Source organism: Gopherus evgoodei, chromosome 18, assembly GCF_007399415.2.
Source record: "Gopherus evgoodei ecotype Sinaloan lineage chromosome 18, rGopEvg1_v1.p, whole genome shotgun sequence".
Classification (NCBI taxonomy): Eukaryota; Metazoa; Chordata; order Testudines; family Testudinidae; genus Gopherus; species Gopherus evgoodei.
In genome coordinates, this window is record NC_044339.1 from 6,547,837 (window position 1) to 6,561,853 (window position 14,017).

Below are 14,017 nucleotides of genomic sequence, written 5' to 3' on the forward strand. Positions count from 1 at the left end.
ATGTTTCTTGAACCAAGTTGATGAGGCAGGTTGTGGTTTGTCCTCTGAGAGCAGCGCAGGGTGGGGAGAGACCCAGGCCTGTGCTTGGTGCTATGACTCAGCTAGAACCTTATGGTAACTATTTCAGGGCTTTCTCCCCCCAGGCTTACAAGGTGCTTCCAATTTCTAATCCTCCCACCCTAGCATTTGCATTTCCCATGAGAGTTCCCCAGGCCTTTAGCTTCATCTCAAGTGACCCCTTGGCAAACATTTTAAAGGCTACAAAACGTTCTCTTTGCAGGCTCTCCAGGCTTCCTGTCCTGTGTTCCAAAGAACTCTGTAGCGATGGGCACTGAGATGTTTTTAAATCTTCACTCTTCTCCTTTTACACTGCCTGGTCACCATTCTTGCACTCTGTATGGCTGGGACAAATTATTAATATTCATGGTTAGCAGCTAGAGGCCTCAGCTGAGGTTAGGGCCCCATGGTGCTATACATGCATTGCAGGAGACGGTCTCTGCCCCAAAGAGCTTCTACTGTAAATAGACAAGGCTGAGGGAAAGGACGGATGAGGCTGTCTACTGTATAGATGGGAACTGACACCTGGCAAAGTTAAGTGACTTGCCCAGGGTCACACATAGAGTCTGTGGCAGAGCAGGAATTGAACCCAACTCTGCTGAGTCTTAACCCCGTGTCTAACCACTTGGCCATCTACAAGCAGACTAGTCTGTTTCCTTCTCTGGTTTCCATGTATGTCTGTTGGTGTTGATAAGGCCCCATCAAATTGTCCTTGGTACTTTCACCCACACTAAGATTCCCACGATCCAAATAACTGCTCCATTCTCTGAGATACAAATTAGTTGTTAACAAACATTTAAGCAGTTCTCGCCCCCGCCCCCATTTCATCTCCCATGTCCCTTAGCTCACCGCCCCGCAGGAAATAGGGTTTTGCAATGTTTGCATTGCAAACACAGGAATGTTTGCTGCTTAAACTTTTCTATTGAAATAGATAAATTCCTACTACAAGTGCTCCCCTCCCCTTTCTCTTTGGTCTGCACTCCTGGGGTGGGTGTGGCTGCCTGCTACAGAATCAGTCTTGTGACCTTTATGTTCAGTCCCCTCCTGCCTGGGGTGTCAAGGCTATTTGAACCCCATTAGTGCTGCTGCATCAACCCAGCCCACTGGTCTGTTGTAATCCAGGCGTTTAGACCCCCGCACCTCTGTGCAGGCTGCCCAAAGCCTACAGAGAAATTGACAGGAGAGACTCTACCGGGGATTCCAGTAATTTGGGGGTATGACTTTTTCCCTGCATGGGAGCAGTATCTTAGGCAGGTCTCCCCTGGGTGCTGCTGTTACATCCACCCCAGGAGTAGATTGTGCAAGCTTGTCTGAGAGTGTCTGGTTCTTTCTCTCTCCATCCTACCTCTCATTTCTGCTGCTTACTCCCCTGGTGGTTGGTTCATGCCGTTATCTGATCTCTGGGCTGGCGTCATATTGAATCCCAGCTGCAAAATCTGCCATCTCAGGGAGGCATTTGCTGCTGGGAGCGTCTGCTGCACATTTGAGCCTCCTCTCTTGCAGACTTTGCCCTCCCCCACCCAACTGAGGCTGGGTTCACCCATCCCTGGTGGAGCAGCAGGACCCGGGTTGGTAACACAGGCATGGAATGCAGGGTACGTCTACACTGCAATTGAACACCCAGGCCTGGCCCGGGCCAGCTGACTCAGGCTTGCTGGGCTCTGGCTGCAGGGTTGTAAAACTGTGGTGTAGAGGCTCAGGCTGGATTCTGGGCTCAGGGACCCTCCTCCAAGTGTCTACGCCACAATTTTACAGCCCCACAAGCTGGCGCAGGCCAGCTACCGGTGTTTAATTGCAATGTAGACGTACCCCAAGGCACAAGTAGTGCCTCTTGGTAGACTGAACTGGGTTCAAAGGGGCACCAGAACCATCTGCAATTCTCATTCTCCTTTTGGGCAGCCTGAAGACCTGCTCCGTCTTGGCCTATGTCATTCATATGCACAAAAGAATTGGGGAGAGATTTTTCCTTTGTTCCTTCTGTATTTTCTTGTGTAGGGTCTTCGTTTGCTGGCTGACTGTGGTCGAGAGCATGGGGCTATGAGTCAGGGAAGCCCATGTCCTATTCCTGGCCCGCTGTGTGTGTCTTCCCTGCTCTGTGTCTGACTTTCCCCATCTGTACAATGGGGGTCACTCTGACCTACTTTTTAAAAAATGCTTTGAGATCCGCTGGCAAAAGGTTCTATCTGAGTGCAGACTGTTACTGTTTTAAGTTTAAACTCCATACGGAGATGGGAACAGTTAGCTTCTTGGTGTTCTAGAGGAGATTACAGGTTTATTTAGAAAGATGGGTATGCACAATACTTTACTTTTGTTCTTTCTTGTTTAGAATAAATCCATTTAGACTTGAACAGTTTGCTCTTTGCATGTGGAATATCTATAACTGAGGCTCCCCTCTGCCTGTTTCACAACCAAATGATTTGGAAAATGCTTTTAGTAGAGCTGGTTGGAAAATAAGATTTTTTTCCCCCCCACACACTGGAAAATTTGAGTTTTGGGCAAAAAACTAACAACTATTTTGGCTGAAATTCAAAACATTTTGATTGGCAATCCTGCCACCTTGCCTCATCAGAGTTGTAGTTTGGGTGCATCATGCTTTCATTATCTTCCAGAGGCTTGCCTCTTTGTTTGGACTACGTGCCCCATGATGCACCAGCCTTGTTTTATGGTGGCAGGATGCAGTGTCCCGTGGCCCGGTGCATGATGGGAGATGAAGTCCAGCTGGGAAGGCCAGCTGTAGAGAATGAATGCACGAGGCATCTGAACTATAACTTCCATGAGATGTTTCAGGCTTGAAATATTTCATTTTTTGGCCAAAAGTGTCTCGTTTTGGGCGTTTGATTTTTTTCAATGAAAAATTAAAAATTTCTGTAGAAAGCAGATACTTTTCACAAAATATTCAGTTTACTGAAAAATCCATTTTTTTCACCCATAAAAGACCATTTTGGTGAAATTTTAGTCCTTTAATACATTGTTCTGTCATGCATCATGTTTGCCTAGAATTCAGAGCATGTGTAATAGACCCCCGAGTAGGTTTCTAACCTAGGAACTTCAGCACTTTAACACGAACCTCTGCTGCTGAAGGAGTAAGTCGCTTAGTGGTTAGCAGTTGTAGGCTATTATCCTGGAGTATACCAGCTACTAGAGGGAAGGGTACCACCAACCTTGTGCTGAGGGGTGTGTATAGCAGAACCCATTTCCCTGGACGTGGCCTCCACCATTGCTAAGAGCCAGGTCTATATTTGCTTTGTCATCGGCATGTAAGTAACATGACACACAAGGCTGAAGTCAGTTAAACACAGATCGCTCTAGGGCTTCGTTTGTGGTGTTTTAATAGCATCAGTTGTTCCGTCCTTCCTTCCTGCGCTGCTGGCAGCCGCCGTTCCAGCTTCCTCACCTCATTGGCAGGGTTGCCACCAGGGGTGGCTCTGTGTATTTTGCCACCCCAAGCACGGCAGGGAGGTGGCTTTTGGCAGCATGCCTGCGGGAGGTCCACCGGTCCCACGCCTTCAGTGTACCCGCCGCTGAATTACCGCCGAAGCCGTGGGACCAGCGGAGCTCCCGCAGGCATGCCACCGAAGGCAGCCTGACGGTCGCAGTGAGAGCGGCAGTCAGATCACCCCTCCATGGCTTGCTGCCCCAGGTACGCGCTTGGCACGCTGGTGCCTGGAGCTGCCCCTGGCTACCACCTCTGAGGGACAAAAAACTGGGATGATCCCATAAAACTGGCCAGCTGGCAGTGCGCGCTGAGCGTCCTGACGGATTTCCCAGGGCAGCTACCTTGAACAAGGGATCATCCTGGGAAAAGCTGGACAGGGGGCAGTTTTACCATTTGAGCCTATACCATGGCAGCGAAAAGCAGGAAGTGCTGAGAAAATGGCAGGGGACTTGTTGCTGGCAGCTGGGAAAAGGTAGCTCAGAACCAATGGGAGCTCTTTGGAGGGGGAGCAGAAGGGCTGGGAGAATGCTTGAGGCAATAATCACTGAGCACTTCTTCCTTTGGCCTCAATTTACCATGTCTCTGCACTTCACATTGTCCTCTACCCCAGAGCGAAAGGCCTGTGGCTCAGAAACGGCAGCATTTCACACGTGCTTTACTCGAGTGGGAAAGGTGCAGGGCAGTGGTGAAACAGGCCCTGTGTGTTTGCACAGCAGGGCAGTTCAGGCCCAAGGAGTCAGCATGCCTGTCATCATCTTCCTGCTAATGCTGCTTTTGGTTCCTGGCGTGATGTTGGGCCAGTCACTTAAGCCTGAATTTTCCAAAGTGCTGAGCTCTCAGCTCTGGTTGAAGGGGAGCACCCCCGAGAGGCAGGCCTGTAACCTTACTGCTGCAGCTTCCCATCTGTTCAATGGGGATAAGAATCCTGATGCCCCCCAGAGCCGCTCCGAGCCTGTACTAAAATTCTGCAAAGCAGCTAAGCTCCTCTGATGGACGCGAGGTGAAACGTTTCCTAGAGGCATTGCGAAGGCATTTCTCCTCCTGCAATCTGGGCACCCCAAACGGTCTTGGGAGGAGATAGCTGGGATCCAGAGAAACATTCCCTAATTTGATGGCTGTGAAACCTGCCCGGAGGCACTGAAAACTCCGTCTGTCTGGTCTCGGGGTCGGCGTGCCCTCGCACATACGTTCTGGATGCAAGTCGCTGACATGCATTGATGTTCCAATGTTACAGCAACCTCCGTGCATGGGGATCCCTGCATTGCCGGGTCTCAGAGAATGACCTGAATCACGTGTACGCGAGTGTGTATCCATGCAAGGCTGGGGTTAGGCTGTTAGATGAAGCCTGAAAGGTGGGAGTGTGGGTGACGTTAGTTGGGCACGACGGCAGCCCTGTGTGTACACAACCCTGTTTAGTATGGCTGGCGAGATGCAGGCAGGAGCAAGGGAAGCCTTGACTCTGGCTACTAGAATGACGCAGGGGTGGGACGTTCTGTCACCGGACAGCCTGGGGCTGGTTGCAAGAGCTGGGGGGAGTCCCCAGCAGCCAGAGCATGGGGCCTGTGGCAGGGTGATCTGCCTGCCCATCTGGTCGTGCCGCTGCGAAGGTGGTCAGGGAAGCCCAGTGAATTTTTCTCTGCAGAACCTGGACTGGTTGCTGGTGTTAGAAGCCAGCTTGGTTCTAGTGTTTGCCTCCCCACGGGCCACCTGAGCAACACCTCTTCCCCTCCACCGCTAGGTCTCTCCTGACATCACTTCCTTGCAGTTCTCCTGCTATTAAACACCTGCATTTGGAGTGTTTTCACATTGCGATCCTGGCCCAGTGCCTGTGGGGATGGGGGGTGGGCCAGGAGGTTTTGGTGGTGGAGGCTAGAGGAGATATGAGCATTCTGAAGGAAGCTTATGCAGGCGCCTATAGGTGCGGTTCATGGGCTCAGACCCAAGTTAGATCAGAGGCTGTTTACCTAGACTATTTACCCCAGCATGTTAGTTCTGTCCCTGGTAGCACTCGGTCTGAATTGCAAGAGTTTCGCTTCAGATCTGAGCACTGTCAGCGTGTCCGGGTGCTCAGAGCTCGGATTCTGTTTGAGGGATGCAAGGACAGCTGTGGTCTGCAAAGCTATATCCACAGCAGGTCATAAGTTCCTTTATGAATAGCAAAAATATTTAAAAGGGGATTTCTAACAGAGGCTACGTCCAGACTACCCGCCGTATCAGCGGGTTAAAATCGATTGCTCGGGGATCGATATATTGCGTCTCATCTAGACGCGATATATCGATCCCTGAGTGCGCTTATATCGATTCCAGAACTCCATCAACCCCAACGGAGTTGCGGAATCGACAGGGAGCGCCGCGAATATCGATCCCGTGCGGTGAGCACGGGTGAGTAATCCGATCTTAGATATTCAACTTCAGCTATGTTATTCACGTAGCTGAAGTTGTGTATCTAAGATCGATTTCCTCCCATAGTGTGGACCAGCCCAAAGAGTTAGAGACGTTAGCAGCTGGTTTCCGCTTACGGTGGGCAGATAACCCTTTAACCCTGAGCCCCTAATGGCATTCAGAGGGAACTGGCTTTAATACGCTACATCATGATATTGGATTTGCTTTTTATTGTTGTGATTCTTCTTCATTTAATGTCTTTGACCAAATGTCTCCTTTCTAAAAGCAAAACTGATATTATATAAGCTCAAAGGAGCAGCAGGTAGCTGCATTTAAAGGTTAAGTAGGTTAGCTGGTTCAATTTGTGGTGGTTGGAGTGGGAAGGCCAGGGCATTTCAGTACATTGTGTTCTCTAAGGCCTGGTCCACACTACACAGTTAAATCGATTTAAACAGCATTAAATCGATTTAACTCTGTACCTGTCCACACTACAAGGCACTTTAAATTGATTTTAAGGGCTCTTAAAATTGATTTCTGTACTCCTCCCCAACGAGAGGAGTAACCCTAAAATGGATATTACTATATCGATTTTAGGGTTAGTGTGGACGGAAATCGAAGTTATTGGTCTCATTCCTTTAATGTAGCTACCCAGGCCATGTCTACATCTAAAATTTTGCAGCGCTGGTTGTTACAGCTGTATTAGTACAGCTGTATAGGGCCAGCGCTGCAGAGTGGCCACACTTACAGCAACCAGCGCTGCAAGTGGTGTTAGATGTGGCCACACTGCAGCGCTGTTGGGCGGCTTCAAGGGGGGTTCCGGGAACGCGAGAGCAAACCGGGAAAGGAGACCAGCTTTGCCGCGGTTTGCTCTCACGTTCCCGGAGCCACCCAGCAAACCGCAGGGAAGGAGACCTGCTTGCTCGGGGTTCCGGGACCGAGAGAGCAAACCGGGAAAGGAGACCAGCTTCGCCGCGGTTTGCTCTCGCGTTCCCGGAGCCACCCAGCAAACCGCAGGGAAGGAGACCTGCTTGCTCGGGGTTCCGGGAACGAGAGAGCAAACCGGGAAAGGAGACCAGCTTCGCCGCGGTTTGCTCTCGCGTTCCCCGAACCACCCTGCAAACCGCAGGGAAGGAGACCTGCTTGCTCGGGGTTCCAGGAACGAGAGAGCAAACCGGGAAAGGAGACCAGCTTGATTACCAGAGGCTTCCTCCTTCCACGGAGGTCAAGAAAAGCGCTGGTAAGTGTCTACATTGGATTACCAGCGCTGGATCACCAGCGCTGGATCCTCTACACCCGAGACAAAACGGGAGTACGGCCAGCGCTGCAAACAGGGAGTTGCAGCGCTGGTGGTGCCCTGCAGATGTGTACACCTTCAAAGTTGCAGCGCTGTAACTCCCTCACCAGCGCTGCAACTTTCTGATGTAGACAAGCCCCCAGAGTACACCGCTCCGGAAATCGATGGTAGCCTAGGACCATGGACGCACACCACCGAATTAATGTGCCCTAGTGTGGACGCATAAAATTGATTTTATAATATCGGTTTTATAAAACCGGTTTTAGTAATTTCGATTTTATGCTGTAGTGTAGACGTAGCCTAAGTTTCCCCTGCAGATTCAGCTGGAGAAGTTATTCTTCACCCCTTGTTCTAAATTGTTGCATAGTGTGGCTGTGTGCCACAGCCCAGAGGTGGCTGCATTTCGATAGTGAGTGAAGGGACCTCAGTAGGTAGGAACTGATATGTCTGGTCGAAGGGTGGAAGCCTGCTGTGATCCTGTAGGATTAAAGGTTTCCGTGTTAGTCTGTATCTGCAAAAAGAACAAGGAGTATTTGTGGCACCTTAGAGACGAACAAGCTTATTTGAGTATAAGCTTTTGTGGGCCCACAAAAGTACTCCTCGTTCTTGTTGTAGGATTAAAGATATAGACTGTTGTTAAACACACATAAAAAATGATTGTTATGGTAGCATCTAGCCACCCCTCTGAGCTCAGTGCCCTGTTGTGCTGGGTGTGGCACAGATGCATAATGAGAGACAGTTGCTGGACTGAAGAGCTTGCTGTTCAAATATCCAATACAGATACTACCTGGAGAGGGGAAACAGAGGCATGTAGGTGAAGGGACTCGCCCAAGGCCACTCAGCAGGTCAGTGGCAGAGCTCGGAGTAGAAGCTAGGACTCCAGAGTCTCTGTCTATTCTAAAATCAATATTAACACTATGTAGCCATCTGAGGCTGTTTCCTCCCTTGTCAGGCTCCTGGTGTCTGTCGCTGTTTCTCACACAGCTCTTGATGGACATGCAGTGCCTCTGATCCGGTTAATGAGTTCTTCCTGCCAATACGGGCTTTCCTCAGCCCATCTAGAAGGCAGCCGTGAGCAGAGGAAGTTTCAGAGGCGGGGCGGTGGTGCTAGATGTCAGCTTGACGTTGTTGCTCCTGGATCCAGAAGCAGTTACAGGCAGCCGGGAGTGATGCAATGAGGGTGGAGGAGATGCTGCCTGCTGAAGGGAAGAGACAGCGATATTGCTCAGCTGGCTGCGTCGGGATCTCGCTCAGTCAGCACAGCCAGCGTCTGTCCCTGGCCCAGTGCACACTGCAGTGCAGAGAAGGGTGGGCGTGTGGCTGAAGGGAAGGGTCTCTGGATCATGCCAGGGGAGGATTGAACCGGGAGCCGTGGTGATGGGTCTCCTGCCAGGTCCGGAGAGAGGGGTCTGATTTCTGGACTGGCGTGCGTGGTAGGCCGTGTAGGTATCCCTGCTTTTCACAAGGAGAGCAGGACTCTTTGCTTTGCTCTGAAGGTACGTGAGGAGGCAGGTGCCGCTTGCTGGGTTGCCTGCAGGGAGAATGGATGGAGGCAGCAGAGTCTGTTGGGAAGGTGCATACCCTGCCAGTCCCATGCTGACCGTGCAGGTAGCTGTATTGCCATTGCTGGGTAGGGAAGTGCTCCTTTGGTGTTCAGGGGACAGGCATCCAACAGCGGACTCTTGGCCCCCATGCGGGCCCGGCACCAAAACTGGGGAAAACGGAGCCCTCCTTGACAGGCCTGTTTTGCCAACAGATTGGAAAGGGGGGACAAGTGAGACAAGGCCTGACTGGAGGGCTGAATGCAAGGCCCGTCCCAGTCGGCAGGGAGACACCCTCCCAGATTTGGGTCAGGCCGTCGGTGGTGATGAAGTGCAGATTTTCTGTGCTATTTTTATAGGGTGGGGAGGATAGCTGATGTGTGCCTCAGTTTCCCCTATATTTTGCATGGCTACCTGGTGGGTGGAGGGAAGGTCTAGGTTTGCTCTCTGGGCAGCTAGGAGACATAGGGAGAGGTGTGTGTGCATGTGCGGGGGGAGGCTTCTCACTTGGAAACTGACTAAGGTCAGACAGCCAGAGCCTGGGGCTGGGCTCGTTACAGCTTGGTCTGGCCTGACCAGGACAGACTGAGCTTTAACCTTCGTTTCCCTGCACTCCCCTAAGGGCTTTTGGCTTGTGCGTGCCAGGGGGCTAGTGAATGGTTACCTGGTTTGGGAAAGGCACCGTAAATACTCAGAGCATTGCTCCCTGAAAGGCTTCTCCTGCAGGAGTCTGGCTTGCCTGGATTCGCTGCAGGGAGCCCTGTTGAGACAGTGGGATTGCTTGTGCCACTAGACAATGTAGGAGGCTGTGGGTCTTCCCTGTGCGGATCTGTGTGGGTCCTGCCCCGCCCCAACTACAGGCCAGGGCATAGACCTGGCCTTGTGACTTGGATGCTTCCCCCGACGTTTTATTCACTTAATAAAGCCAGGCCCGAGCCGCCAGTCTGAGCTCCAAGTCCTGTCCGCCCACCGCCCTCCTGGTTTAAAGCTGAGATGTTCGTGTGTTGGTCCAGCTCGTATGGGGCTGGTCCATGCTAGCTCATCAGCCAGGTGTGGATGCCTCCTGCTTGCGACGCTTCCCCTGAGTGCTGCGGCGAGCCACGTTCTGTGATGCGAAGGCACGTTAGGGGATGGATGTCGACTCTGCGTATTTCCCTAGTTCCACGATGGGGATTTGAACCTGGATTGCAGCTTCCCTGTAGGGCTGGGGAGAGGCTGGGTGTGTTCACTCCATGCAGTATTTAGAGGGCCCAGATGCAGCTATAATAGCTGTTCAGATAATACCGTGGGGAGAGGGCACAAGGAGCAAATGTGTTTGTGTCTGGAGACTTTATAACCCCCACCTCCCGCTCTGCGGGGTCACCAGGACACTCCATCAGCTGCTGTCTGGGAAACAGCCCCTGTGGCTTTGATCTCCCTCGCTGCTCTCAGACATCCTGTTCCACCCCACCACGCACACTCCAGCCCTCCCTCTCCTTTCCCAAAGCTCGGACACAGACCTGCCTCCCCTCTAATACTGATGGAAGCCCCCCCGCTTCTTGCACTGCGTTTGAAAAATTCTTAACCCCTTCCATGCCGGATGATGGGCCAGGGTTGTCTGGCAAATGAATGGACATCCCTGGGACAGCCTGCTGTCGCCTGCTTCAGGTGGCAGATGGGCTTAGGGGATGGGATGATGTGCTGGCGCCAGTTCGGCTGCTTACGTGACTCTCCAAGAGGATGAACATTAGGCTGGAAATCTCGCAAGGGGGAGGTTCTTTTCTGTCTCTCTTGGCCCTTCTGCTGCCATCTGGCACCTGGGATTCCAGTGCCGCCGCCTGCACACAAAAAATAATGGAGGAGGGGCACAGCTAATGGAGCTCTTCCAACCTCAAGGGTTAGATTGAAGCTTTGGCTGAAGGTTCACAGCAATTCTTTATCCAAACCTGTTTGTCCAGCCCTGCTGGGTATCGGGAGGGTGCTGTTTGTAACGCTTGTGGGGCTCAGGCCGTACAGCCGTAGTGGGAGCTGGTCCCTGCCACTAAGAACTTGCAGTCTAGTGGCAGAGAAAGTAAATATTGTCCCCACTTTACAGGTGGGAAACTGAGGCACAGAAAGAAAGTGATTTGCACTCAGTCACGTGGGCAGTCCATGTCAGCGCTGAGCAGTGAATCTTGCTTGTGTCTGGAGAGGGATCTTCAGAAGAGAGGAACTTGGATCGCAAGCTCTTTGGGGCTGGGACTGCCTCAGTTATCTGTCTGCAGCGCCAAGCGTGCTGGTGTTAAGGCATTTAGGTGCTAGCTCAGTACTGGTAAGAATCAAGGCAGAAGGTAGGTTCCAGCCCCAAGGAGTGAACAAGCTTGGGGTGGGGGCGGGAAAGGAAGAGGACTGACTCATGATGGGGAGAGTAACCCAGGGCAGGAGGTAGTGAGCACAATGCAGAGAATGGGGAAGGGATGCCCTGTTGAGGAGGAGAGTAGAGGAAATAGGTTGAAAGCAGCCAAGGGGGGAAAAGACACCGGAAGAGAGAGGCAAGTGGAGTGAACGGTGGTGAGTGGGCACGCGAGAAGGACATGTTGGCGGTGTAGGGGTGGCGTGCTGGGACCTGCAGCGTAACTGGACGGCGCCAGTGCTGGGAGTCAGCTCTGGTATCTGTAAGTGGATGCCCTTGTAAGCAGCCCTGCTTAGGGGTTTGCACCTTCAGAGCTAAAAGCTGTGAGCCTCTATTGCTGCCGTTTACGGGGCGACTCTCGGAGCAGGAAGCGGTAGGAGACTCGCTAACCTTTTACACGGACTGGCCGCTAGAGGGGGACAAAGACCCATCGTGTCTTAGTGTGGTTTGCCCGTGGATGTCACCCTCTCTGGGTGCAGTTTAGCTATGGAGGAGCCCAGTCGGCAGCCAAGTGATTCGGGTGTGGCCATTGCATTTGCTCACAGCTGGCCCTTGCCGATCAGGTTGGTGGATCTGCACTTGCCCAGCGACAGCTCACAACTTCCTCCAAACGTCCCCGTACACTGGCTGCCTATTGCGCCTGCCTGACCGCTCACAGTGCTCTTCCTGCCCTAGGTTCCTGACGGTGGTCAGCAATGGGGACATGGTGGGCAGCTCCCACACCGGGACTCGGACCTGCAGCTGGAGAAGGAAGAGCACCCGGCGAGGTAAGGTTCTGCCTCCTCTTTGAGCTGGACGGGATGGATGGAGACGACTCTGGATTCCTTCAAAGAGTCTCATGTGGTGTTTGATCAGCTTCGGTGTGCCCTGGAAAGGCTGGGATTCCTGCTTCCCCAACACAGATGGAAAAACACGGCTTCCCCATCCCAAATCCTGGCTCTGTTGAAACACTGGGCATGTCTGGGGCCAGACTTCAGTGTAGCAGTTACCGTGCCATACGTAGGGTGCTGAGAATTTGATGGGTTGAAATCGGAGAAGTGTCTGATCCAAAGAACTGATCCAAATTTGGGGTGGTTGGGGATCTGCACTTGGGCCTAGACCTGGATTTCACAGCGGGCCGCAATTTCTCTCTCATCTGGGCCACGCCCCCAGAGCTGAAGGCCCCTGACTGAGATGTAGACTTTGTAGCCCTGGCCTGTTGCTCCTTACAAAGGAGCCAGGATTGAGTCCTAAAACTCAGCTGCAGATTTTTGAGCTCTCCTTGCAGAGGCTGCAGAGAGAGGGGACAGGATCTAGCATTTGTCGTTGATGCACGAAATGCACTGAGAGCAGCGTATTGAAGGTTGGTGCTGAAACATCAGATGTTCCAGACGAGACCCACTATCCGTTGTGTTCCGGTTGCACTCGAGGTCCCTTGTGGTCGGCCCTGTGCAGATACCCAGTGAGTGACAGTCCTGGACCAGAGTTGACCGTCTAAATAGGCAAAGCGGGAGGAACAGTCCCAGAGGTGAAGTGACTTGGCTACCGGGTCAGTGGTTGAGGCAGGTATAGGGCCCAGGTGTGGTGACTCCCAATCTAGTGCCCTACCCACCGGCCCACGCTGCCACTTGGCAGCCAGGAGTCAAAGCGGGATGTCGCTGAAGCTCTTGACGAGTTCTCTGCTGGATTCAGGTTCCTCTCCACAGCTTGCCCTGTGTCGCTTCTCGTTCCAGGTGAACGGTTTGAGTTCCCGGCCCTGGAGGAAGATGTGATCTATGATGACGTCCCATGTGAAAATCTGGACTCTGATCCGTACGGTAGGGAACCACCCAGAATTTTGCTCTGAGCAGAGATGCTTTTCACGCCCTTCACTCCCACAGGCTGTCCTTGCCTGTCTGTCTTGTCATCTTCCTCCCCTGCCTCTGTCCTTCCTCTCATAGCCCCTCCCATCCAAAGATCTTGGAGCTCTTACGTGAGTGTTGAGGGGATGGGTAGGTGTGAAGAGCTCCGTTTTACAAATTGGGAAACTGAGGCGACATGACTTGCTCCAAGGTGGCATGGTGATTCTGTGGCAGAGCTGGGAATAGAACCCAGGAATCCTGACTCCCAGTCCTCTGCTCTAACAGGGCCACTTCTCTGCCTCCTTCAGGAGTACCCTGGCCTTTTAGAAGCCACTGTTGGTCTGTGGATTACTTGGTGCTCCCGAGTCCTTTCAGCCTGCTTGGAGCTAAATCAGAATCTCTCTGGAAGCAAAGGGCCAGGTCATCAGTTGGGGTAATTAGTGTAACTTTACTAATGCCAATGAAGCAATGCTGAGTCTCTGCCTTGCCGTCTCCTGTCCACCCCTCTAGAGCTGCCGATTGACTATAGAGAAGGGGACCCTTTGTGGCTGGCAGTGGGGGTAGGGTGTGTGTTCTGTGCCACTTCAAAGAGATTCCTGGGTAGAGGGAGGGATAAAGCAATTGAGCTTTTCATGCCTTTAAAACACAGCAGCTCTGGGTCTGTACCCACAGCCAGCCTGAGCCATAAAGGGCTGGCTGGGCACCAGGAAGGGAAAAGGGGGACTCTGCATTTCATTGCACTGAATTAACAAGCTCCTGCTGCCTGGGATATGGGAGTGAGCAGTGGCCTCAAGACCAGAGGACACAAGGAAGAGGCTATTTGGAGATGCTTGTGTGAGTAGGTGAGGGCCTCGTAGGCCATATCTACCCTACAGCTTATGTCGGCAGAACTTCTGTTGCTCAGAGATGAGAATAAACCATCCCCTGAGCGAAGTTACACCGACGTATGTGCGGGTGTGGACCGTGCTGTCGGTGGGAGAGCTTCTGTTGCCGACATAGCTACTGCCGCTCGCGGGGGCTGGAGTAGTTAAGCCAAAAGGAGTGCACTCTCCCATCGACTTAGAGCGGCTACATTAGAGAGTTTCTAGTGATGCAGCTGCAAACTCTCCAGGGTAG

General features: G+C 52.4%; 1 protein-coding gene across 12 annotated transcripts in view; it reads left to right on the forward strand.

The window, feature by feature from the left end:
* ARHGEF10L (Rho guanine nucleotide exchange factor 10 like) overlaps positions 1-14,017 on the forward strand; it is a 167,760-nt gene that overhangs the window by 46,060 nt on the left and 107,683 nt on the right. For 8 of the 12 annotated variants that reach the window (XM_030537192.1, XM_030537193.1, XM_030537194.1 and 5 more), the window contains 2 exons: positions 11,757-11,848; positions 12,794-12,877. In XM_030537192.1, the coding sequence (XP_030393052.1) occupies positions 11,757-11,848; positions 12,794-12,877 (176 nt within the window). The other 4 variants (XM_030537199.1, XM_030537201.1, XM_030537202.1 and 1 more) reach the window with 4 other exon arrangements.